The following is a 26,598-nucleotide window of genomic DNA, read 5'->3' as shown; positions in this document are numbered from 1 at the left end:
TACTTTTGTGGGTAAGTACATGTACTGTAAAATAAAGTGCAACCAATTTCTTTCAAAAGAAAAACAGACCCCAAACAATAAGTCATACTGACCCCAAACAATATATGTTCTAATAAAGTAAGCCTAACAGAGCAATAATTTGAGTCAGAGAAAAAGAGGATTGTCTTCACAGTATATCTGGGGCATTTTATCACTTTTGTTGGACTTTTCACCCTCAAGTCCCTGTTCATTTCTGACCCGGGTGTGAGCGTATGTGACCTGTGACCCAAGTGCAAGTATGGTACAAGTGTTTGCATGTCCGAGGCAGACTGTGGAAGAAGCCGAGGCTCTGCGGTTTCGGTTTCTAACTCCGCAGGCTATGAACACTCAGAGCACGACTGACACTCTGGAATGCTTTGTCTCAGAAACCACACACTTAACCCTCTCAATAAGGATTATGATACAAAAATGTGAGTGTATAGAAGTGAAATCACAACTGAAATCTGTTTAATATCTCAGCTGCAAAGAGATTAAACTAAGTGAAGTTTCTTTCTTCTCACAAGTTCCCCTTTAGGCTGTTTATTTTATTTATTTTTTGATGGAAATATCAGTTAAATCATGCCATATTCATTCATTTTAGCCAATGGAAATAACATATAAGTTGATGAAAACATGCAAAATTAAATTAAATATTCATACGCTTTATATATTACATTCATCACCATTTAACACAAACTGAAGCAACATTATAATGAATATAGCCTACACTATTGTAATACATTGTTGAGTATCCATTTTGATTATTTGAAATAATCATATTCATCCCAGATTTTGCTAATTCTGGCTTAATCTAATAAAATACATGTTTGAGCTGTTTTAACTGAAAGTAACTTGCACTGAGATATCTTATTAAGATTTTATTAAGAAATTTTAATATCCTAATTGAACTAAGGTCTAATTCTGACTTAATCTAAGCCCTGTCTGTGAAACAAGGCCAAAATGTTTTATTTAAAGTCACAATATGCATTTTTCGTCTCACCTATTGTTGTCAAACCTTCGTTGACGAATATTTTCGCCTGTTATTTTACTGACGAAATAAACACATAAGATACGATTTTCAGAGATCTTAAAGGGTTAGTTCACCTAAAAATGAGAATTCTGTCAGTAATTACTCTCCCTCATGTTGTTCCAACCCCGTAAGACTTTTGTTCATCTTAGGAACACAAATTAAGATATTTTTGATATCTTAAGAAAAGTTTTGATTAAGAAAAGTTAGTAAAGACATCGTTAAAAATAGTCCAAGTGACTACAGTGGCTCAACCTTAAGTTTATCAAGCGACGAGAATACTTTTTTGCGCAAACAACAAAACAAAAAAACGACTTTATTCAACTATTCATTTTCTTCTGTGTGGACCTCTGACGTGAGTTCACGAGACGCATGCGCGAGAACTGAGAAGATGACGCTCACGATCATTTGAAAGGTAACTTAAGCCATTCATTCTGCGGCATTGGTAAGGCACTTTTACGTTTTCTACGTTTTTTTATGATTCGGACATCCAGGAAACGCACACTTTAGAACCATTTTAAACACGACATCGAGACCCATCTGCATCATCTTCTCAGTTGCTCTCATGAACTCACTCAGAGGTCCACACAGAAGAAAATTAATAGTTGAATAAAGTCGTTATTTTTGTTTTTTTTGCACACAAAAAGTATTCTCGTCACTTAATAAACTTAAGGTTGAGCCACTGTAGTCACTTGGACTTTTTTAATGATGTCTTTACTAACTTTTCTGTGCCGACAGAATGAAATTACCTAGCAGCCTATGAAGGAGTGAGACAGCTCTCAGATTTCATCAAAAATATCTTAATTTGTATTTCGAAGTTTCTTACGGGGTTGGAACAACATGACGGTGAGTGATTACTGACAGAATTTTCATTTTTGGGTGAACTAACCCTTTAACCCGTGTTCAGATTTGCAAAGACACAAATATCTCCATCGGAAAGTCAATATGAACTAAAATATTTCTCACCAAGTTCTTTCAAGACCAAATGATCTGATACTGTACTACAGCAAGAGCTATACTCTGTTGTCAGCTTTCGACTCATTTCTGTCTATTTGTATTTCTTCGAGGTACATTACCCGAGACTTGCAACATCTGAACAATAAAATCTGTTTCTTTAAAACGTCTCACAAAATGATTCCACTGTGCATGAGTGAACATGTGATGAGGTTTCTCAAATAAATATGATTCTCTACAACTAAAAGTATCAAGACAATCCTAATGGTGCAGCTCAACCACAAATTTTGCATTTCTCTCTGAAGAATGACAGAATCATGTAAAGGCATGCAGCGGCGCTCAGCAACGGCACTGCTCTTTCCATTGTTAGAAATTCCAGCTGTAGACGGAATGAACTGATTGACGTTTGGTCAGGTGAGTGTCTTGGTGAAAGTGCTGCGGCTGGGGGCGTGGCTTCAGGTGTGGGCGGAGCCAGAAGACAGTTGTGGTGGGAGTTTTCCAGGGATGCAAGTTCAGGCAGTCATTGGTCCGGCGTCATCATGTTTCAGTGTGCAATTCAAGCTCCATTATAGGTCTGTCATTTTGCTCATTTTGATTATGCTCAAGTATGACTTTGACTTAAGTATGACTTAAGTATGACTTTGTTGGTTTATTCTTTTTTTCCCCGTCCTGGAATGATTATTTGTACATTCCTTGTTTTTACCCAATTTGTGTATTTCTGCTGCATCCATAGTCAGAATTACTGTAATTATGAGTTTCCGACTAGTAAAAACCATCACATCTTTGTCAAGCTCATAATTACAAGTTGGAAATTTGGAAATAGTAGTGGCTTCAACAGTTAAAGGTAGTTATTATGTGGCGACAATGACGGATTGAGTTGAGAGTTGTAACACTGTAAAATAAGGTTTCATTTGTTAACTACATTAGTTAACATGAACTAACAATGATAAATAGCTAAAGCACTTATTAATCTTTGTTAATGTTAATTTCAGCATTTTACTAATATGCTACAATATTGAAATCAAAGGTAGTTTCTGTAAAATTATTTAATGGACCTAAGATAACATGAACTAACAAAGAACAGTTGTATTTTTATTAACTAACGTTAACAAAGATTAATAAAAACTGTAACAAATGTATTGCTCATTGTAAATGTTAAAAAAAGTAAGCTTTTTTAAGATTTACGCATTTTACAAATTAGTAAACATTAGTAAATGCATTATACACTAAAAAAAATTCAAGCCTTTTTTTAAGATTTATGCATTAGAATTAATAGTAAAATTCCATCAAATTGAATTGAATAATCCTTAATCAATTAAAACGTGTAAGGATTATTCAATTCAAATTAAGGGAATTTTACTATTAATTTTACTAATGTGTAAATCTTTAAAAAAGGCTTACTTTTTTTAGTGTATAATGCATTTACTAATGTTAACTAATTTGTAAAATGTTACTGAGATCACTATGACCTCTGCAGATCTAAAATTGATGAAGTTAATTCAAAAACAGCTTGAACGAGTGGTAATATAAAGAGTTTGCACAATATAAAGAGAAATGAGAAATATTGTAGCAGCTTTTATGTTTACTTGTCGTGAGATATTACTGTGACTTTTTTCACATTTGTAAAATAATTTCCCATTATTTAGACGTTACCCAAAAACAAGCAATACGACAAAATAAAGGGCCTTGCTACACCATAACCAGTCCTTTTATCTGTTTTGGGAATACTTTGGCATCAGACCATGCTCAAGTCATTGTTACAATGTGATTTTTTAAATCATTTTGTAGTAAAATCTGATCTGGACATCGCTGCTGGAAAACCGGCTTAAACCAGTCTGGTTTGCTGGTCTCACAGTCTAACCAAGCCTGGAAAGTGCTCAAAACTTCTCTAAAACCAGCCACCAGACCAACAAAGACACACACACCAGCTTAGGCCGGTTTAAGATGTGTTTTTTGTTTTGTTTTTCAGCAGGGATGTTCTTGATTGGAGAGATAGCTCACAAAAGAGGATCACAAAAAGTTGTGCTTTCATATAGTTTTTATACATACTTGAAATGCTTTACATATCATCTAAAATAAATGATCTTAACAGTCAAGTCCTCTCTACATCAGTATTTTTGGAAAGAATTACAACCAGTAAAAAACAAGAGGTCACAGAAACAGGGTCATTCACACCATTCCAGTGATTCCCATTTAAGGCAATTCCAATATTCACAGCACTTCTGAGGAAAAAGATTGTCATGGCATTGGGGTTATGAACCGCTGACCAGGTCAGATGCAAAGGGCGGGTACATTGGGTCAGTTATGGCACGGATACAAACTTGCCTCAACTTGATTGTGATGTATGAAATGGTGACACGGACTACGGCAACATGCAGTTACGAGAGCGCGAAGGAATCCAGCATTTTGACCGCAACCTCACAGTCATTAAAACTCACTCAGATGATATAAGGACATACCACTTGCATACCTAACCTTAGAGGTTAAAGATCTGAGCTAGTCTCTGGGTCCACACCCCATAGAAGGACCGTCGTTTTGAGAAAAAAAGGCTCTGCTTCATGACTAAATATACTCAACTTAGGACTAAAATATATTTCATCGCTAAAAATGCAATGTAAGATGCAATTAAAATGTCTTTTACTAGTTAACTTAACATGCTATCAGGGATGAACATCTACAAATCATCCAGATGTTCTAAAAAACATATACATATGCAGACCAGATGACCATATACAATTATGCTAACTACCTTTTATCTGCTCACATATTAGTTCAGGAATGACGTTAAAATTACCACACTAAAAATGACAAAGAGGACGTCAGAATGACAAACTTTAACAAAACACTGTCATATTGTGCTGACAAACTTTGTAAATGCAAAAGATATATTGTTTCATGGAGGGATACAGGGTGAACCAAAGCATAACTTCAAGTGCTGGTAGAAACTGGAAGATGAACATTACACTTCTACTGTAAGTGCAATATGGCTTGAGAGCTTTTACTACACAGTTGAATGGTTTTATCTACTCAGGAATGAGGCTACATATAGATCAGTTCAATTTATTGCATATACAGATGAGCATCAGATGAGCTGGCATGATGATTAAAATGGCATGGTAATTACATTTTTTCTGTTTTTTCCAAATGCTTGAAATTACGCAGATTTCTTCTGAAGAAACACAAAATAATATATTTTGAAGACGATGGAATCCAAACAACATTGGAGTCCATGATTTTTATATACTTTTTTCCTCCAAAATACATATTTTGGTAAACTTTATTTCGATGGTCCACTTTAGAAATTCTATAAGTAACTTGGCAACTACATGTCAACTAACTCGCTTAATATCTGCTAACGCTTTATTCAGATGCTCCCCAACATTATACATTATACTGACTTTAAGTAACTTTGCAACCACATGTCAACTTCTCTACTAACCCAAACCCAAACCCTGAACCTAACAGTCTACTAATGCTCTAATGAGAGTTAGTTGACATGTAATTGCAAAGTTATTTATAATTAGTTGAATGTCTAAAGTGGACCATCTAAATAAAGTGTAACAATATTTTTTTGTGTTATAACAACATCAGGGAGAGTAGTAAATAATGAAAACTCTTTTTTGAGCTGAACTTTTCCTGTAATTTTGAACATTCTAACTCTATCTGATAAGAATTATATGATGTAATCATCTTGGTCGGAGAGAACCAAAAAAAAAAAAAGTTTAAAATTCCATTCTAAACATTCCAAATTTGTTTAAAATGTCCTTATTTGAGGCAATATTTGACTGGAATTCAAAGCTTACAATGATCAGTGATTTCTCCAATAATCATGTTCAGGCGATTCTCTAATAATCACGACAGCCTATCGCGATTAAATCACAGTTTAAGTTTAAAAATGCTATTTTTTTTATTTCATAGAATCACAGTTCAGCCAAAACTATTTGCAAACTATCAACAAACACACTTTTTCCTCACAGAAGGACATTACACTACCCTCTACTAATGGAAGACGTTCTCTTAATAAAAATCTCACTTCAACTTTGTCTTCTGGTTCGTTACATACAACCAATCCAAGTGCGATGATCCAGCTCAGCTGTCAGTGAATGAGTTTTGCTTTATAATGACTGACTTTTATGGTAGAAATGCACTGGAAATGGGATGGATGGCTCAGATGACCATGTGGCGAAGTTTGCAGTTTAAATCCTTCTCCTTTTCAAGCATTTCACTGCTGTGCTTTTTAAATGCCTCAAACGCCTAAAAGTGTGAGATGTAAAAACATTGAGATGCCATTTAGACCAAAACGTCCAATGTACATACAGGCTTTTTTAACAGACCTTTTTCAACTCATTGCAGGTGTCCTCTGCCCTCTCTAAGGCATCCTGTAGTTCCTTCACCCTTAACTCGCTCTTCACGGCTGATGCTTCCTTTTCAAACCTGATGAAAAAAACATGACAAAGACAAACTGAGCCAATAATGCATCATTTTATTTTCAATTTTTATGTTATTCTGAAAATATTCGTGCATTCGAATGCTCAGGTTAGATGATGTAAAATTATAACTGCCTTCTGTTTGTGCAGTCTTGACTTGTTTGCTCGCTTTCATCACTTTCACTTTTATTACTCATATTAGCCAATCAAAATTCTCGACACAGATTCAACACGCTGAATCGCCCCAAAAAACCCAGACAGCGTCTGACTAGAGCCAGCGGTGAGGAACACACAGAAAAAACTAAGTCGACTGACATTAGTGTGTCCTGACCTTAATTGTATTAAGAATAAAAATCTTACAGACCGATTAAAAGTGTGTTTTGAGATTCATACCTGTTCTCTGCATCTACTCTGCTTTTCTCAGCTTCAAGCCTTTTTCTCTCCAGCTCCACAATTTCAGCTTGCTTGTCCTGTAACACGTTGCAATGAAATCATTACGTCTCAATCTGAAAACATACAGTGAAGTAACTAATGATTCATGTCAAATCTTACCTGAATAACTTTTCCCCGCTGTAAAGAGAGATCAATTAGCTCATCCTTTTCCTTCGTGAGTTTCTCCAGTCTCTCCTGAGTGTCTGTCTCTCTCATTGATTCTTTTTCCTTTGTTTGTCTTAGTTTGAGATCCAACTCTGTCAGAAAGAAATGTGTGAGGTGTTTAACAGTGTGCCAGTAAGAACTAGTGAAGAGACAATTGTTCAAGCTCAGGGTTTGGCCACATCTAAATTAGTGCTTCTCAACTGATTTTGTTTCAGGACATTTTACATTTAACATCAGGTGGCGACCCAACACAGTTTCAAAACTGATTAGCCTACGGAAGGGAACAAAAATGTTTTTAAAATCAAATGCTGAAATGAAATTATTGTTTTATTAGATCAATTTAAGGCGAGACACGGCAGGCAAAAACATCATTTTTTTTACTGGTGAATTTTGAGATTTTTGGATATTTGTTTTCAATAACATGTCTTCCTTCAGACAGTCCGAAATACACATTTGTCTGATCTGTCATCACATGCACCGCTGGAAAGCTCTCTCTCCTGTACAATGCTGTCGGATCCAAATATGGTCATTTCCTTTTTATCAGCAATCAATCGTGAAAGTAAAAGGGCTGAATGCTCAATCTCATTGGCTGATGATAAATCTTTAAAGCCCGTTTTCTCAAAATGACTTTTCTCTCATACTCCAAGTCCGAAATCTCCACTTCAGTAGCACCTATATACACCAAACTTTCCAGTCTTGTACCTAGTTATATTATGAAGACATTTGTAAATATATTATTCCTAGCCTGATTTATATAACATTTTATTCCAAAAAACATGGCGAAAATAATTTTTTTAAGGCTATTGACAGTATATCCTGATTTAAAGGATAACAAAAGTAGATATCCATAAATCCCTCTGCATTTTTTTTCCCGTCTAATATGTGAACACAATGAAAAAATTAATTTTTAATCTGGCTTTATCCAATACTCAGATTTCGTTTTTTTTTTTAAATATATGCAAATTAGATATTAGATAGAAATTAGATATGGCCTAATTTGCATATTTAAACATTAAATTACAGAAAACTTGTAATACATTTTTTTCTCATCTTAATGTAGGTAATCAGCTGGGAAAGTTTCATGGTGATATCTGCTAGTTAAAAAAGGTACCCTATTCAACTGTAGTGTCTCGCCTTAAACCAAACACATGTTTTTTTCTTTAATAAGAAGTTGATATGCCTAATTATTTTGTTAGTTGCATTTTAATATTTGATCTTGTTGTAATTTTTTCCACAAGCCTATAAGACCTGCAGTCTGTTTTTAGGCTGTGATCCATCAGTTGAGAACCACCATTTTAAATTATTTTGATCTGCAAAAACTACAACTGTGATTCTTATGACTAGAATAGTTCGTTTTGGTCAAATCCTGAATGCGTACCTGCACACATCTCCACAGCGTTCTTCAGCTGTTTCTGTGTGTCGCTTAGTTCGTTCTTCAAAGACGCCTCTTTGATCTGATGGAGGTTGATCAGTTCTTTCAGTTTAATCTGGAAACCCGTCGTTTTCTCCCTGTTGGGATGATAAAGATTACTGACTAATGTACTTGTTTTACTTATTTCACTGATATAAAGTAAACAATGATAGTCCACTTTTTCAGCAGCCATAGTTCTGGAAGTATATTTCCCATTCATTTATCCATATGCATAAAAAAAAAGGAAAAAAGGAATCAATAAATTGTACTAAGAAGCATGAGTATAAGCACATTTTTAAACAAGACAAATCTATGTTATGTTATCTATGTTATATCTATGTTTGTGAAGTTTTTATGAATATCTATGTTAGTGTAATTTTACCATTTATTTATTAATTTTTTTTTTTAAAGAGGTCCTATTATGCTTTTTCACATTTTCAACTTTCTTTAGTGTGCGCATTGTTGCTGTTTGAGCATGACATTTTTTTCAAAGTCACTTCAAAGGGATTTATTCTCTATATCAGTAGTGCGCACTCTTTCTGAACTCTCTGAAACTCCTACATTGTAGTCTTGAGTATTATATTCCTCATTTAACCTGTTAAGCTGCAACCCCACTTTTGAAAAATCCCCAGAAATGACATACCCAAACTGAAACAGATACAGTTCATGATCCCTTTGTACTAAAAGCACAAGTATGATCTCATTTGAAAGCTGACACCTGGCAGTTTATTGTAAATGTAGAATTAATTATTGTCATAATGAAAAAAATTGTTATAAATAGCTTCAAAGTTTTGTAAAGTTATTAGAAATTAATTTTTATGAAACATCCTCATGAAAATAAAATTGAAGTTGGCACTGTAGCAATCTAGAAATGACCAATCACAACACACTGATTCAGCTGACCAATCAGAGCACATTGTGCTGTTCAGAAGGAGGGGCTTCATAGAGACTCACTATGTCTTAATGACAGACTGGGAAGAGAGGAGCTGCGATAATGTTAAATGTGTGAAAATGTTATTTTGAACATTCAAGCATGAAAACCTAGACCTCAAAATTAAAATCAAGACAAGAGCACAATATGGCCTCTTTATAGTGAAGTTATCATTAAAAATCTATTTGTGTTTGTTTCTCTATGGAGAAAATGACCAATGAGGTTTTTACTTTCAAAACAGATTTGTGAACAGTTTCTTACCGATACTCCGTCTCTAGTATCTTATGTTGCTCTGCCAAGTCCTTGAGCTCTTGGGTCAGTTTGAGGATCGTCCCCTCCTTTTCTTGCACTTGCTCGCTGAAAAGCGTTTCATTTTCCTTTCTGACTCTCTCATTCTCTTTCTTCAGCTCGTCATTCTGACTTTTGTACTCGTTCATGAAGTTGATGAGCTCTCTGTGGTTGGAGGCCAGTTGCATGAATCTCTGCTCCAGCAGTGCAGATTTCTTCCTCTCGTTCTCCAGCTCCACCTGCACATTGGCTCTCAGGTTCTCCAGCTCTGTGTTGATCTTCTCCAGAGCCTGACAGCGCAGGAGCATCTCGTCCGCTCTCTGTTTCAGGATGCAGATGAGAGTAGACTGCTCGTCGATTCTTGAACGCAGCACTTCTGCCTCTGTCCTCTCTTCCTGGGAGAGACTTCGGAGTTTTTCCAGAGCTTGGTGCACATCGTCCATATCCTTATAGGAAAGATTAAAGGGTTAGTTCACCCATATATGACTTTCTTCTTTCAGCCGAAAAAATCTGAGTTACAGTATATTAAATAATATCCTGGCTCTTCCAAGCTTTATAATGGGAGTGAATAGAGCCTGCCTAGGAATTTAAAGCCCAAAAAATTCTAGGGGGTTAATAAAGGCCTTCTGAAGCGAAGAGATGGGTTTTTGTAAGAATATCCTCAGGATGTCAAACAAAAAGGAACCAGTGTATATATATATATGAAGAGTTCAGATGCAAAAGCCTCTAAGTGCCGTCTAAAATTTTCTTCTAGAATGATCATTTTTATCCAGCTTGTATATTTAAGTTCAGTAATTTCACTTAAATGACAATTAATAGGTAATTTGCAATGCCATTTAAGTGAAATTACTGAACTTTAATATACGAGCTTCATAAAAATGATCATTCTAGAAGAAAATTTCAGATGGCACTTAGCCTAGAGGCTTTTGCATCTGAACTCTTCATATATAAATAAAAGAAATATGTATGTGAAGAGAGTTCTGTGTGTGTGTGAGTGTATGTGCGTGCACACTTATTGTATTATAACAGATTTACCAGAGTACAATTAAGCTCTGGTATTAGGAAAGTGACTGCAGTATTTTCCATGGATGTGTTTCCAGGTACATCAGGCAAAAGGGAAATGGGGTGCTTCTCAATACTCAAATTGACGCTTCCTTGTTTCCTCACTCTTCCTTTCTTTCCTTGCAGCCTTCCCTCGCATCCTAGGAGGGGATGGAGTTGAGACACGAGGACAGGAAGCGAGGAAAGGAAACGAGGATGCACACATTAGAAATGAGAAGCACCCATTGTGGATCCACCTTTCTGCCACTCCAGCAGTAAATCATATCTGTGTGTCAGTGAATCATATTTGTGAGTCAGTGAATCATATATGTGAGTCAGTGAATCATATATGTGAGTCAGTGAATCATATCTGTGAGTCAGTGAATCATATCTGTGAGTCAGTGAATCATATCTGTGTCAGTGAATCATATCTGTGTCAGTGAATCATATATGTGAGTCAGTGAATCATATCTGTGAGTCAGTGAATCATATCTGTGTCAGTGAATCATATCTGTGAGTCAGTGAATCATATCTGTGTCATTGAATTATATCTGTGAGTCAGTGAATCATATCTGTGAGTCAGTGAATCATATCTGTGTGTTAGTGAATCAGTCAGTCAGGAGGGAGGGATGGTCACACACAACACATCTCTTTGCTATAGTTTTGATGATTAATTTGTTTATTAGTGTTACTATTGACACAGTTGTGTGCTAATTTAATAACTATGGGTATTATTCTGTGGTTTGTCTTTGTTTAGGTTTCATTACTGAATGTTGTTTTGTTTTTTAAATGTTATTTTTTTTTATTTAGCCTAGTAATTGTTCAGCAGGGAACCTCTTATTTTATAAGATATTTTTTTATTTTTGATGTCTACCCTTATTTTTTTAAATTATTATTATTTATAATAGGGAAAATAAAATTCCCTCCTTTCTTGTGACCGGTAGAGATGGGAGAAACGGATCAGTTTGAAGCGCTGGTGACGCCTGCTGGTCAGAACGTTGTAAATGCATCGAAAACTCGGCCCTAACATTTTAGAAACCAATTGCAAATGTTTTATTGAAAGTGTAATCTATTAAATGCAATTAACAAATAATCTAATACCATTAAATATGAAGTGTCTGTATAATATGTGTTATTTTATTAAATTGTTGTTATTAAATTGTTCTTGTTTTTTATGGAGAGCTTCAGGCCAATAACAGACTATTAAATAAAATTATTCCTTTTTATTATACAAATGTGTCTACAAAATCGGCTAATCGCTCCTAGCGGCGAGCCACTGAAATGTCTGAACATTTATGACGTCACGAAGCCTTGTTTACTGAAATCACGTGACTCGGGCAGTTTGATACGAGCTCCGAATCACTGTTTCGAAACAAAAGATTCACAAAGGTTTCGAAGCTTCAAAAAGCACTAGTGACCTGAGTTTATCACCTGGCTTTTTTAAACACAATAAAACCACACTGTAATACACAAGGCAAGCAAGAGTCAAATAGCTAGGCTATGATGGCAGATTTTAAATGACAGGTTGTTGGGGCAAGTTGTCACGTGTTTTAAATATTTCAATATTTATTTTACAGTATAATATTTATTAGCCAAAACAATAGTTTGGTAGTTTTGTAAGTTTCACTGTACATTTCTGCTTGCATTACGCTATGCATTATGCAAATTATTTTTGTGTCGCCACTAAGGCATTTTATCACAAAAGGTCAATGTTTGTTATATGAGCTGTTTTTTTTTCGCCTCGAATAATATCTCTGAAAATCTTCCAAGTCTTCAATGTGTGTGTCCTCGAAACTGAATCAATCGAGAGGAAAAATATAAACCATTGAAAAATATTCACTGGGGTAAAAATGTGACAACTAGCCCCGATATGTTTTCCCTACTGGCGACTACTGGTTTTAAAAGCTCACAAACTGCAAGTTGAGTATGACGTCTCAGATATTATGAAACAAAACCTTACATTCAAGTAATTATCATAATTAATAATAAATAATAATTAAAAAAATGACGTAAAATCTAAATTACAAAATACGACATCGTTCCGCAATGAAATTGCAGCACCACCAGTTGCTTTGTTATTGCTTGAGAGAATTATGTTTCAAACAACGATTTTATCACAAATGCAAAATCAAAACAGTCGCTAATCGATCATAAACAGAGATAATGCGTGTCAGTTGCTGAAATGGGCGTAAACAGTTTTGTATGAACGTCACGCGCTCTCAAACGTACCTGTTTAGTGTCTATGATCATCGTTTTAAGGTCTATTTGGATTTTCCGAGGAGAAGTCATGTTGAATCTTTCAAGGTTGTGTGTTGCAGAAGAAGAAGAAGAAGAAGAAGAAGGAAAAAAAAATCTGGTTTCTTCACAAAGGCGTCTCAACCGCAATGAGCCGCAGCAATCCGACGGTTGGTGGCTATACAAAGTTTCGCCGGTTGCCCCTAGCAACAGTCGAATTCTGTCGCGATTATTTCGCGTGCTTTTCCTCTTTTAAATTTGAGAATGTAATTCAGTATTTTAAAATTCGACTTACATGTATGACACGCACTGTTGATCCAGAAATTTCTATTTTGTGTTTTCCCCCTCAGGTTAAGCAAAAAATAAATAAATGCAAGTGTAGTGCTCGAGTATTAGCACTAGATGTCGCGGTGACTCTTCTTTAAAGTGTATGAAGATACTGGTTCGATTAGTGCGGTTAGAATTGTTGGTAACACTTTATTTTAGTGCCCTTGTTACATGTTACATGTACTTACCATAGTATTAACAGTAAATTATGCATAATTACATGCAACTAACCCAAAACCATAATCCTACCCAAACCCCATAGTAAGTATATGTTGTTAATTAATATTTCCCAGTAATTAAATATAGGTTATAAGTACAATGACACAAATAAAGTGTAACCGAATTTTTGTTTTACACTTTTGCTTTAGGTTAATAAGAAGGGTAAATAACAAATAATTATTTTTAAAGAATGATTTTGATTAGCTTTAAGTTATGCCCTTCAGGTCTAGCTGAAAAAGCTTAAACTGGTTTGGTGGATCTGGTTGGTCTCCCTGGCTGTTCTTTTGGTGGGTTTTTATAGTGGTTTTGTGCACCATTCAGGTTACACTGAGGGCCAGCTAAAAACATCTTAGGCTGGTTTACAATGTTTGTTTGTTTTTTCTCAGCGTGAGCTCGTTAATTTTAAAGTGAGAATCACATTAAATGTTTTGCACTTAAAAGACTCACTTTCATACACCAAATCTGCAACTACTTTAGCTTTGGCGCAAAAGAATCACTTATTAGCCAAGCATGAGATCTCTGACTTGACTGAGTGACTCCCTATAGAAACCTGCTGACCTTAAGTAACACATTTAAAACAGTGTTCTGCATTATTTTAGTCTTGGCTACAAAGCTGAAATGACCTACTCAGCCTATTGAAACCATGAACTTGTGCTCAGTCTTGGGGCTAAGCATTATTATAATTAGTAATAATTCATCCTGTTGCAGTAATACATATTAGAAGCACGAATTAAAACAAAGTTAACTTGTTCTAATTATTAAAGCTAAATTTAATTGTTTAAAGTTTCTTTTTAATGTCCGTTGCCAATGTTGATTCATGCCTGTGTTATCCCTTCTGGAGAATCCAGGTTAAGATGGTGTCTTTTGTAACATAGTTAGTTTTCTAACTGGTTTAAGCAAGTCATTAACTGTTGCAAGCTGGTCATTAGGTGGCTGATCACCAGCTTAATTACTCACCCTCATGTCGTTCCAAACCTGTAAGACATTCATTAGAACACAAATGATGGCATTTTTAATGAGATTTATGTCCCTTCATTGACAGCTAGACAGCAATGCAACTACCACTTTCAAGACCCAGAAAGACATCATTAAAGTAATCTCTGTGACTCCAGTGGTTTAACTTAAGTTTAATGAAGCGACGCGAGTGGTTTGTTTGGAGTACACTTATATAATAAAAATTATTATTATTATTATTATTTACCACTTTATTATACAAAATCTCCAACGCGCGTTCACGCAACACGCATGCGTCGCTGTGCTCTCGTGAACACGTGCGCATGCGTGTTGTGTTAATGCGCGAGTTTGTTATTATTTATTTAACTGATTGTTACACACGTTACATGTTTTTACTATAGTAAAACCTATAAATTAGCCATAATTACATGCAACTAACCCTAAACCCAACTCTAATCCTACCCTAACCCATAGTAAGTAGCCTACATGTAGTTAATTAATATTTCTCAGTACTTAAATGTAGGCTATAATTACACTGTAACAGGTTGTACCGCCTGACATAAAAACATTTTTTTAAAAGTGTTAAACACATTGATGTTCATGACTCAAAAATATGCATTGCATCAGTTTTGAAAAGATTAGAAAGAAACACCTTTATGAAGCTTTATTTGTCAATGAACCCACATATTTCTCATACTGTGACTGTTTCGCAATCCACACATTATGTAGGCTCGTCAATGAGCTCAACGGGTTGCTGGGAGCCAGTGAAGGATTTGATCCCGTGGGTCGAGCTGAGGGGGAGCGAGCGTCATGTGCACGCCCTTTTTCATCAGCCCGGGACAAGTGAGTAAGAGCCACTTCACTGCATCTCAGTCCCAAGAGCTCCATCTGTCCGGCTTCATGAGGGGCTGGACACACCAGCCGGGACCGTGCGTCACGATGCACCTACAACTACTCCTCATTATAACTTTATGTGCTCTTCATTGCAATTGCCAAGGTACGTTGCGACTTTTAATAACTTATCTCGTATCATATTTGTTTTAGATATGATTTAGTGCGTATAATTTCTAACAATAGACATAACGGGTAAGTTACTCCGCATAATATCAGAAGTGTTCGTTCTGGTTTAATTGTCCTACAAGTGGGGAATGTGCAATTAGATTCTCACTGCATGTTAGAAAATAAACAATCGCTTATTTATTCCTGGGAATAACGGTGTTATCTAACTGTATTGTTATTTATGCATACTAGAATGAACGGCTTTTCGCTCAAAGCAAAGTCAGAATCGTGAAAACAAACACTATACGTGACAGAAGTGTATATTCTTTTCTTTTCTTTTTTATAGTTCCAAATGGAATTGTCGCACAAAGCCTCCCTCAGACAGATTTGAGGTTCTCTTAGAACTTTTGCATGGGCTTTGGCGTTGCTAGGTAACAGAGACGAGCATGTGACTTGAAGACAATCTCTAGCAGACCCCAAGCTGCTGCTACAAAGCAAACTCACACACATTTCAGCGCTCGGGCCTGTTTCTTAAAGACTTAAACAGTCTGCTGTGGAGGGGACGTGGAGTTTGAGCCGTGCATTTTGCTGCATTGCAGTTGGTTAATCAGTTGACAGCCCAACAGGTTCCTCTGGTGCAAATGTGTGGGTTGCATGGCTAGAGCTTCTCGGATTGTAATCTGCTTTCTTTTTGCCCAACCCTTCGTATGTAAGCTTCTTATGTGAATCAAGCAACTAATTACTCTGCAGCTGCCGCTCAAGATGACCATTGCTTGCTTCGACACACTGTAGTGAAAATTAGCTTAGGATGACTTCATCGAGCCCAAATCACTGTAGATTGCCTGTGTTCATTTGCCAATTTTGTTAATAGGGAGAATTAGGATGTTTGCATTCAAAAAAGTAGAGCTGCATTAAACCCAGATGATTGAATTCAGTTTATTGTGACCTCGAGGTGTCAAAATCGCATTTTCTCACACACTCCCACTTTTGGGAATTCATACTGCTATGAATCAGGCTTAAATTTGTGGCCGTAGCCTTGATTGATCTCCTCAGAAATGCGAGCCAGGAATGAGTTCCTGTAATCCAGCTTTATTCAGCATGTGTTTCGGAGGAAATGACCAAAAGGGTCTCGATGGAGGGGGACAGGTTACTTTCTCTAATCCGCTGAGCTTCACTTCCTGTTGGTTCCTCGGGCTCTCAGTTTCAGACCCAGGGGTCAAAGGTCTTAAAAAGGTAGTTACTTATTGCCTTGTTTAACATGATGCATTTTATCTTAAACTTGGACTTCTTTAAAGAAAAGCCTTGAGTTGGCACAATTTAAACTGTTTTGACACCTCATTTCATGGCGTTTATTAACCAACTTGTGAAACCGTTCTGTATAAATTATTATTTACAGCCGTGTGTTACACATTGCCTGCAAATGTGATGATGCTGGCGATTCATAACTTGTTTTTTCAAAAGCAACTATCATTAGTCACGTATTAGCCATCTTTGGATTGCAATGATTAATAGGACACGTTCTCTCAGTGTCACATTCACCAGTGTCGTGCCAAAGATCAGCAAAAGATCAGCGAACAATGATATCTCATTGAATAGGCTGGACCAGTGAGGGGCCTCATGAATGATCGGTAACAGGATTTCGAGAGAGGAAATCAGTTTGATGCTGGACAGAGAGGACCTTATCTGAACCTGACTGTCAGCTAGCTTTAAAGTGCATCACTTTTGTATTGGACTTCTTTTATAAACCGCAACAGTAGTTTCCAGAACTAAAAAATCCCATTCACAGCTTCCAAAGAGAAATATAATAATGTCTTTAAATACTTTTAAACTACTTCTATATTTAATTATTTTGCAATAAACCACATATATTATATCGTTGCAGAATGTAAACTATATTTTCACCTGGCAATTTATTTACAGTTGTATATATTGTAGGCCTACATCTTTATCTGCAAACATACAGTGTACTCGCATATAGTAATATTTACTATATAGCAAATATTGGCCATGTGATTGCTTATATCGTCGCAAAATGTTAACTATATTATCACACAGGTCTATATTTACAGTTGGATATTTAAATATATATCCTACTTTATCCGCATACATACGGTATACTCACATAAAGCAATATATACTATAGCAAATCTTGACTCAGTGATTGTTTATATCGTCGCAAAATGTAACTATATAATTGCAAAGCTGTATGTATATATATACAGTATAAGTTCATCCAAATTTATTTTTATACATCCACTCATGTAAACTGGTAGATACTATTGCAAATCCTGGCTGCTTGATTGTTTATATCGATGCAGAATGTCAACTATATTATCTCACAGGTCACATTGTATTTTATCCGCACTAATTAGCCAGTAATACTCATTACCGCTAGATACTATATAGCAAATTTCGAGTGCGTGATTTACTGTTGCAAAATGTAAACTATATTATCGTCGAGCTAAATGTGACTAAGGCGTGAAGATATTTTCTGAAAACAGCTTTAAAACAATTGTTTAAAAAAGTGCTGTGCATATAAATTTGACTTGACTCGACTATTATGTGTTTTATGCCATAGTTTATAACTTCATTTGCAATTCTGCATGAGATAAGTAGATTTTCAAATATTTTTTGCTTTACATTAAATGTACTTTTTGTAATTCATCTCAGAGCTGGTTGGTTTGGTTCAAAGGTTATAACTTTTTATTGAAGAATGTTTTGGAATCCTTATGAATCAAATGAATGGAAAACGTATAGATCGAAGGCTGCTTAAAAAGTGGACTGTGACTGTTGCAACTCTGAAAACATAAGTCACATAAGCTGGTTCTTCTTGTCTAAACCCAGAAAGCAATATTGCGTTTAAACGACGTCTAATAGCCGTCCAAACACAGTGATGGCGTCTAGGCTAAAACAAGGCAAAATTTGGGCAGTCAGTGAAAATTTAATAGACGTCTAAATCATAGCCCAAGAATAGACACGCATAGAACATGACAAAGAAATAAAACCAAACACCTTGTAATCACTGTTGACTTTGCTTATACATGATGGAATATCATACATCTCGCAAGTTATTTTCCCAAAAGCAACATGTAACCAAATTCAAAGTTATTTTGGCTAGAAGTGGGCTACTCATAGCCGGACTATATCGGGTCTAGTTAACCTAGACTGTGAAATGACGGCTATTGCTTGATGGGATGTAACTTAAAACATACTTAAAGTTTACAGCTATGGTTGTTAAAACGTGTCTTCTAAGTAGCACGGCTTTCAAATTGTCTTTGTTGATTGTTCTAGAAAGAATGGCACGTCCTCTTGATGCATGTTTGGTGATAATTTCTGCGTATAGGTTATTATAGGAATGTGTGAACAAGCTAAACAAACAGTGATGACGTCTGCGTTTTGAACAGTGAGAAAATACCGCAATCCCATTTTTCCTGTTATGCACGTGCCCCTTAAACCTCACACATGCGTCTGGGCCTTTCCGGTATAAGTCCTTGAGCAACAGGGCTGCTGTATTAGAAACAGGAACAGAAGTTAACACAGTTGGCACTAATGAAGACTTCTAATCCTCTCAGAGTAAACAGCACCCTCAGTGGCCGTATTAGTCACTGCCGCAGTGCCATCAGAAAGACGAGACGCCTGTGTGTTGGTGTTGCCGTTTGACTGCATGAGACTGAGTGCATTGCGAATCATTGTATCTTAAAAGAGATACACAGAGGTTCACCCAGAAATGACGAGCCTGTGATCTTTGACTCATCCTCATGTCGTTCCAAACTTGTATGTTTTTTCTTCTTCTGTGAACTGTGCAAAAGAGGATCTTTTTTAAAAATGTTGCAGTGTTTTTTGCTCATGCAATGAAATTCAAACTGGGTGTGCTGCAGGGCTGTAAATGCATTGGTGGTGCTCATTAAATACATAAGAGGTGAGAATCAGATGAAACAACAACATTTCCAAGGCATACAAAGCCTAAACTGGGCTAAATCATTAAAACATTAAAAGTGTTGATCAATGTGTTTTGGCTTGACACATCCTTTTTCAGGATGCACATCCATTGTTCACACAAGCATTCTTTAAACTATTAACAATCATTGGATCATCAAAACAGCTGGTTATCCAGTGGCTATAACCAGCCAACTTCTACAAAAACATTGTAGTAACTTCCCATGCTTCAAAAAAATAATAAAAAATAATATTAATAATGTTGTTTTGGATCCCACTGTCTTTCAAAACAGCTCATGTTGTGTTCCAACAAAGTAAATGATGATATATATTCCCACCCAATGGAATAGTTTACCCAAAAATCTAAAGTTAAAAATAAGCTAAAAAATAAGTTATACGTTAACATTAGTTAATGCCTTAAGAATTGCGAGCTAAATGCAGTGGTATTTTAGTATCATCGAGATACTATTATAGCTGTTCATATTTTGAATACGATTTAAATTTTAGTTAACGTTTTAGTAATTTTGCTGAGTGTCATTTTTTTTTTTTTTGTATTTATTTTTTTAATATGTCGGTATTGTTTTTAGTTTTAGTTTATTTAGTTTTAGTTATTTTAGTACTTCATCTTCTTCAACTAAATGATAAAAGTTGCCTGGGCAACAACCTACAGTAAAATAAAATATTTTAAAATAAATAAATCAAATATTTTATTTCACTGCATGTTTTATTTTATTTCAAGTATGCTTTATGCTTTTAGTTTTAGTTCACTATAACATTAATAACCCTGCTAAATGCACAATACTTTTACAGCATTTATTAATCTAGGTTAATGTTAATTTCTGCATTTGCTAATGCATTTTAAACATCTATTAACGAACAATGAAAAGTATATTTATAGATTCAATGAATAAATGCTGTAAAAATGCATGCTATTTTTCTTTTACACTATGACATGTTTGCCTGTAGATTTTGGAACGAACACACATTTGTCGGAATTGCCATTCGGGCACAGTTATCTGCCAGTGCTGATTATTTCAAAACGCTCAATTAATTTGGATGATATTTCGGTCTCACATACAGCTAATTCATTGTAAAGTTTCTAACGGGAGTCAGCGGTGCTGATCTGACTGGTTTAATAGGCTCTCCGACTCAATGTTTGCCTCCTTTCCACTCGCGGCCAATGCCAAGCCGCCTTCGCGAACCAGTAGGTCCTTTCTCTACGATTGCGAGCCAAAGTCAGTTGTAAAGCAATTGACTGCGTTCAGCGTCGTCCATTTCCATATGAAACGGGCTGCGGCACTCTGCTCCACGGTATGGCCGGCCAGCCTTGGCACTGGGCTTTGCCAGCCATTCCTGCGCAGGCATTCACTCCAGCCGCCCCCCAAAACAAGGCGGCATTGATGAAAGAAGCGGCACCTCTCCCATGGCCCCCGCGGGACTGGAAAGAGATGTTTCGGGGGGCTAGTGGCTGGCAAGTGCCTTTCGTTTTTTTAAAGGAAAGAGGGATGGCAGAATGGAGGAGGATGGGCTCCGGGGGCCTCTTTTCGGCTTTCTTTCTCGCAGGAAGCTCTACTGTATTCCCCCATTCTGCTATCCGTCTCCATCGGCCCTTTTGGCGTGCTGACACTTTCAGTTATGGGGCTGCAGTCCCGCCAGCCAGGCCATTGTGCCATTGTGGTCTCACAGTGGGGTCTAAGCCTTTGGGAGGCTTCATTCTAATGAAAATTCCTCCACCGCACTCTCTTTGTGGCCTGACGTTGGCGCGTCCTTGTTTTTCTCCTCAGATAGTTTTGGGGATTCTTGCCTGCTGAGGGTTTAAGTTGGCTAATTAGAAAAGACATGCCCAGAGAGGAGACGGGGATGGAGGGGGGCAAAAAAGGAAACAGAAAATGGAACAAAACAGGGTAAGCAAAGACATTAATGAAGGAAGGAAAAACAAGCTCAGACCCATCAACAGGAGGACGGCATTTGCATAATACAAGCCGCTCTCCTCACAATGGCCAGCCGGGGACAATCGCATAACTGTTGTCATTCGTGCAATCTTAGTTAAGACGTCCAAATAAAACCCTTTTAAAGACACCCCAGGAAATTACGGGGCTAAATGCTTGGTTTTGTTGAGTGCAGGAATAGGATAGGCCTGCCGCTGTTCACTTTACCTGTCGGTTTTCCCAGTTGCTGATACTGTCAGGAAACGCAGGCTTTATTTACGATGCGGTCGGCGGATAGGTTTCGGCTCTTGGCAAAGGTTGTTAAAAGCTGTTTGGCTAATGTATAGCTGATTCATAATGTTAAAATGAGAGAAAACAATTAATCTGAGAGAGAAAATCATTAACATGCTGTTATAGTTTTTTAGTTTTCATTTTCATTTTAGTTAAAGTTTTGTTTATTAATTTTTTTTAAAATGTCTATATAGTTTTTATAATTTTTACTTTTCATTTAATTCACCCAAAAATGAAAAATGAAAATTCATTTTTATTAATTATTCACCCTCATGTTGTTCAAAACCCGTAAGACTTTTCATAGAGAGATCGTAAAACGCATCCATATGAATTGAGCGGTTTAGTCAAAAATTTCTGAAATGACACAATCGCTTTATATGATGAATAGATTTAATTTAGTATTTTATCCACATATTAACATTGATCAGCGAACATAAACAGAAGCTTGAAACGCATGACGCATGAGAACCAACCTCATTGGTTCTTGCTGAAGCTCAAACATGATGTGTAACATGAGAATGAACCTCATTGGTTCTCGCACGTCAAGCAAACATGCTTTAGCTTCCATTACCACAACTGATGTGTGAGTTGATGAAAGTTTATATGTGAACAAAAGCCTAAATTCAATCTGTTCACTTTTTGAAGCGTCAAAGTGGTAGTTGCGTAGCTGTCAATGGAGGAACAGAAATCTCTCAGATTTCATCAAAAAGATCTTCATTTGTGTTTTGAAGATGAACGACATAATTAATGACAGAATTGAATATGACTATCCCTTTAACTAAGAGAAAATTAGAACTGAAATATTTTTTTTTATATATATATATATATATATATATATTATATTATTTCAGCTAAGTAATTATTTTTTTTAATGGTTTTTAGTTTTAGTTAACCATAATAACCCTTGTGAAAATTATATTCTGTGTCTGTGTGTTATTTTTGAACCTTGACGTGATGCATCTTTTCCCCTCGAATCCTGGCAGCGTGTGCGGAAACGGCCGATGGCTGATGTTTAAAATTCTATTGCGAGCGGGTGTCAGTAAGAGCGTCTTACCTCCCAGATCCTGTATATGCCAATTGTCTACCTGTGCGTTACAGACGCGGCTGAAACCTCCGGGATCATGTCCTACCAACAAAGGGTTCCTTTGAGCGAGTAGAGCAGCAATTTTATCATTAGTAAACTGAGCAGGAAAAAGGCTCGTTTCCCAATTGGCTGCCGAAGGAGTTAAAAAGGAAGCCCATTTGGCTGGCATGCTTTAAAAGCGTTTGCTGTGGTGTTTGGTCTAGACCTCTCGCTATGAGGCCCTCGCTGAGCTTTTAGCGCCGCGGCTCAAGCGCAGAACCCCGTGGCCTTCTGGCAGAGGACGAAATCCATTATTAAAGAGTACATCACAGGGAACGAGGCTGATAAACTTCTGACTCATACATAATAAATGCTCTGCTAATACAACATTTGTTTTGCAATGGCACAGAACCAACAGGCTGTCTACTATGATATTATGTTTTTGGTCTAAATTAATATTGAAGAGGTATTTATTGAGAGCAATATTTTACCTGCATACAGAAGCGCCAGAGTTTGTCACACAGCACATTAAAGCAATAGTTCTCCCAAACATGAAAATGTATTCAATTTTGGATTTTTTTTTTTTTTTTTTTGTAGAAAAGACAAGGAGAATTTTGAATATTTGTCTTTTTCAGATCCTGACAGTCATTGTTACTGTGAACTGGTTTTGTATGGCATTTCTGGATGAACTATTCCTTTAAACACTTCCAACCTGCCACGTCTCACAACAAGAGGGAGTTGTTCCTCCATCCATTTAGAGATTACTTTGTTGCACTGTAAGACACATTTTTTGTCAGTCGGATGTCTAAACATATTACTTCAGATTTTTAGCAAGGTTACTGGCCGGCTAAATGTCAACGATGACCTCATGATGTAGTTTAGCCCAGTTCTCAGTTTCCTATTGGCAGGCGGAGTGTTTGACTGAGTCACATGAGTTTCCTAAAAGGCATCAGGTCAGATAAGATTCTTGTTTCAACCGATCCAAACAGCCAGGCTTCGTGAAAAATTAAAATGAAAAACCTTTTTGTTCATGATAATTTATTGAGGTTGGAGTGATTTTCACAGTTCAAAATGCTTTCTTTACTCATCTGAAGCGGCTTTTTGTTTGTCGGATCATTATCATTGTTTAGGACTGTGAGTCAGTGCAGTGTGATGGAATAAGAGGATCAGCGTTAGGCTCTTGTTGAGATCCAGCAAATTGATTTTACAGTCAGAATATATATAGAATTGCATGATATAAACTCACTATTATGACTTTTTTTCTCAGAATTGCGTGAAATAAAACTCACAATTATGACTTTTTTTCTCAGAATTGCATGATATAAACTCAATTATTACTTTTTTCTCAGAATTAGGTGATATATACTCACAATAATGACTTTTTTTCTCAGAATTGAGTGATATAAACTCACAATTGTTACTTTTTTCTCAGAATTGCGTCAAACTCACAATTATGACTTTTTTTTCTCAGAATTGTGTGATATATACTCACAATTATTACTTTTTTCTCAGAATTGCGTGATATAAACTCACAATTATGACATTTTTTCTCAGAATTGCGTGATATATACTCAAAATTATGACCTTTTCTCTCAGAAATTGTGAGAAAGTCAGAATTGTGAGATAGAAATTCACAATTATCTTTTACATTTTTGTATTCCTTGGTGGAAACAAGCTTCCATACCTTGGATATTAATAATCAAATAGAAAAAATACTTGCAATGCATTTCTTTTTATTAATTGCTTTCATTTTATTGAGAAGTATACCTGTGATGAGGTGTGTTCTCTGACCTGTGAGAAATATAATAAATAAATATAATATAATTATTTAAAGTGTGTGTAAAACATTTTATGCTTTCTTTTGTGATTATTTGATGTTTATTTAAAATATATGTACACAACCCTGCCACTATACTAGGGTGTCATGGATGTCTACAAGGGTTTTTGCGATGCAACTGGTAGAATGTTCAGGGTGGTTGCTATGGCCTTACAATACAATTAGTAGAATGTTTTGGGTGGGTTGCTGAAGTGTTGCTATGCAATTAATAGAATGTTCTGGGTGGTTTCTAGAGTGTTGCTATGCAGTTGGTATGTTTTTGGTGGTTGCTTGGGGCGCTGCCATGTAGTTGGTAGAATGTTTTGGGCGGCTGCTAGGGTGTTGCTATGTAAGTTGTAGGATGGTCTGGGTGGTTGGTAGAGTGTTGCTTTGCAGTTGGTAAATTATTGGTTTATTAATTAATGATTACCAGGGTTTTGCTATATGCAGAATGTTCTGGGCGGGTGCTAAAATGTTGCCATGAACTGGTACTGTGGAATGTTCTGGGTTGTTGCTAAGGTGTTGCTATGTGGTTGTTTAGTGTCTCAAGTCAAAAGAGCCCTCAAATCTAATATCTGTGATATTTTGGTATCTAGATTTCAGTGTGAATTTAGGTCAGCCAGGTGAACCAGGTGTAAGTTTGGACTTTGGACACTTAGTTTAACAACACAATCCCATGGAAATTTGTAATTATTTTATATTTCAGTGAATATTGGTGGCTCATTCGCTCATTTTGCACAGTCTACTTACAGATAATGTTTAGGGTAGAACCTTCATGCTTACTTTTTTTTCTAAAAATCACGTTAACATTTTCCTATGATTCACATCATACGGATTCGTATGAAATCGCCACTTCATAAAATACTTACACTTTCCTATGAGATCGGGTTGGTTTAGCACCTTATCTTAAAAAGTTGGTTTCAGTGATCATTCCGGTGTAGCACAAACAGTGCCGGATAAATTATACTAGGAAGTTTATTAAAGTTCCTAAGTATGACTAAACCTGCCCTCAGAGGGCATGCAAAATAAGATATGTTGGATTTCTTGACCCTTTTAATGTTTTGCTTGACAAAAACATTGCGCATGAAAACTGAAATTATTGGTAGACCTTTTCATTGGTTGAATGGGAACAATCAAATAATTATGGGGCATTTCATTTTAAGTTCTAGGAACTTCTGAATTTGACTCCTGCAGCTTCTTTTTGGGAATATCACATACGTTTGACCAGCAGACTGTGTGTGTATATGTGTGTGTTTAGGTAACTGGTGATAAGACATACTCACTCACCCACTCTCCAACCCTCCAGCACTTCACCACGTCATTCCACCTTGCATCTCCCTTTGCTTTTTGGAATTTGGGTGTAAGGGCTACGGTACCACCCGGTACCGATATTTATCCTAATTACATTTCTGACAAGGAACAGCATGCACCATTCATCAGTGTCAGCGAGAGACAATCAGAATCCCACATTCCGCTCGTCCGAGCGACGGCCCTGACGGAGAGCTCCTCGGCTGAACTATGCTGATGGTGTCGATATGTCCTGGAGCCTGTCGGGGAAGGTAGAGGGGTGGTACCTTATCTCCTCAGATGTCACTCATAGGGAGAGATCAAAAGGAAGGGTTGAGATGAAGGAGAGTTAGTGCCTGCTCGTCGACTGGCACGCTTGGCTCCGCTAGCTGTCAATTCGGTTGTCTGAATGCTTCATCAATGGCATGACACAACCCCATGCACACTTGACTAGTGAAGTGCACTCACTGCTTTTCAGAAGTAATCACAGAGGGGTAATGGGTGATGCATTGATTTAGTTGATTTCACAGGAGTATCTAAACAAGATATACGCAAGAAACGAAATTGTGATATTTGTTTACAGAGAATGTATCTTGAATTAGGATTATGTTTTGAGCTAATTTTGGTCACTAAATTATTGTCTATTTAAGACAAATCCAAAGGCAACAGTTTGCAAAGGGGGTAATACAAATTATGAGTTCTAATAGCTTATACAAATTTGCTTAAATGTAATTTTATTTTATTATAAGGATGTTTAGATACTGGAAACCAAGTCAAAAATAAGAATTTTTTATTATTTTTTGCAGTATTGTGCAACTTTTGGCTAAGAAGAAACATTTTAATTTCTCA

The 26,598-nt window shown here is 36.4% G+C and overlaps 2 protein-coding genes across 2 annotated transcripts in view; one reads left to right on the top strand and one right to left on the bottom strand.

Annotated features, from left to right (window-relative positions):
• Positions 1–4,023: 4,023 nt before the first annotated feature.
• Positions 4,024–12,983, bottom strand: LOC308692986 (coiled-coil domain-containing protein 89; the record flags this gene model as incomplete). The annotated part of the gene is made up of 7 exons (XM_081369666.1): positions 4,024–6,253; positions 6,334–6,433; positions 6,820–6,896; positions 6,979–7,115; positions 8,402–8,532; positions 9,627–10,099; positions 12,924–12,983. 7 exons carry the CDS (start codon positions 12,981–12,983, stop codon positions 6,167–6,169), a joined length of 1,065 nt encoding a protein of 354 aa, XP_081225792.1. The 3' UTR covers positions 4,024–6,166.
• Positions 12,984–15,368: 2,385 nt separating this feature from the next.
• The window catches only part of lrp2a (low density lipoprotein receptor-related protein 2a), a gene marked incomplete at its 5' end in the record, with an annotated part of 103,155 nt that continues 91,925 nt past the window's right edge, over positions 15,369–26,598 (top strand). Inside the window, one exon of the mRNA XM_081367703.1 lies at positions 15,369–15,426. Within this exon, the coding sequence (XP_081223829.1) occupies positions 15,369–15,426 (58 nt within the window). The remainder of the gene's footprint in view (positions 15,427–26,598) is intronic.

The sequence above is a fragment of the Scardinius erythrophthalmus genome, assembly GCF_964197995.2.
Source record: "Scardinius erythrophthalmus genome assembly, chromosome: 6".
Lineage (NCBI taxonomy): Eukaryota > Metazoa > Chordata > Actinopteri > Cypriniformes > Leuciscidae > Scardinius > Scardinius erythrophthalmus.
This window is presented reverse-complemented; position numbering and strand designations above follow the sequence as displayed.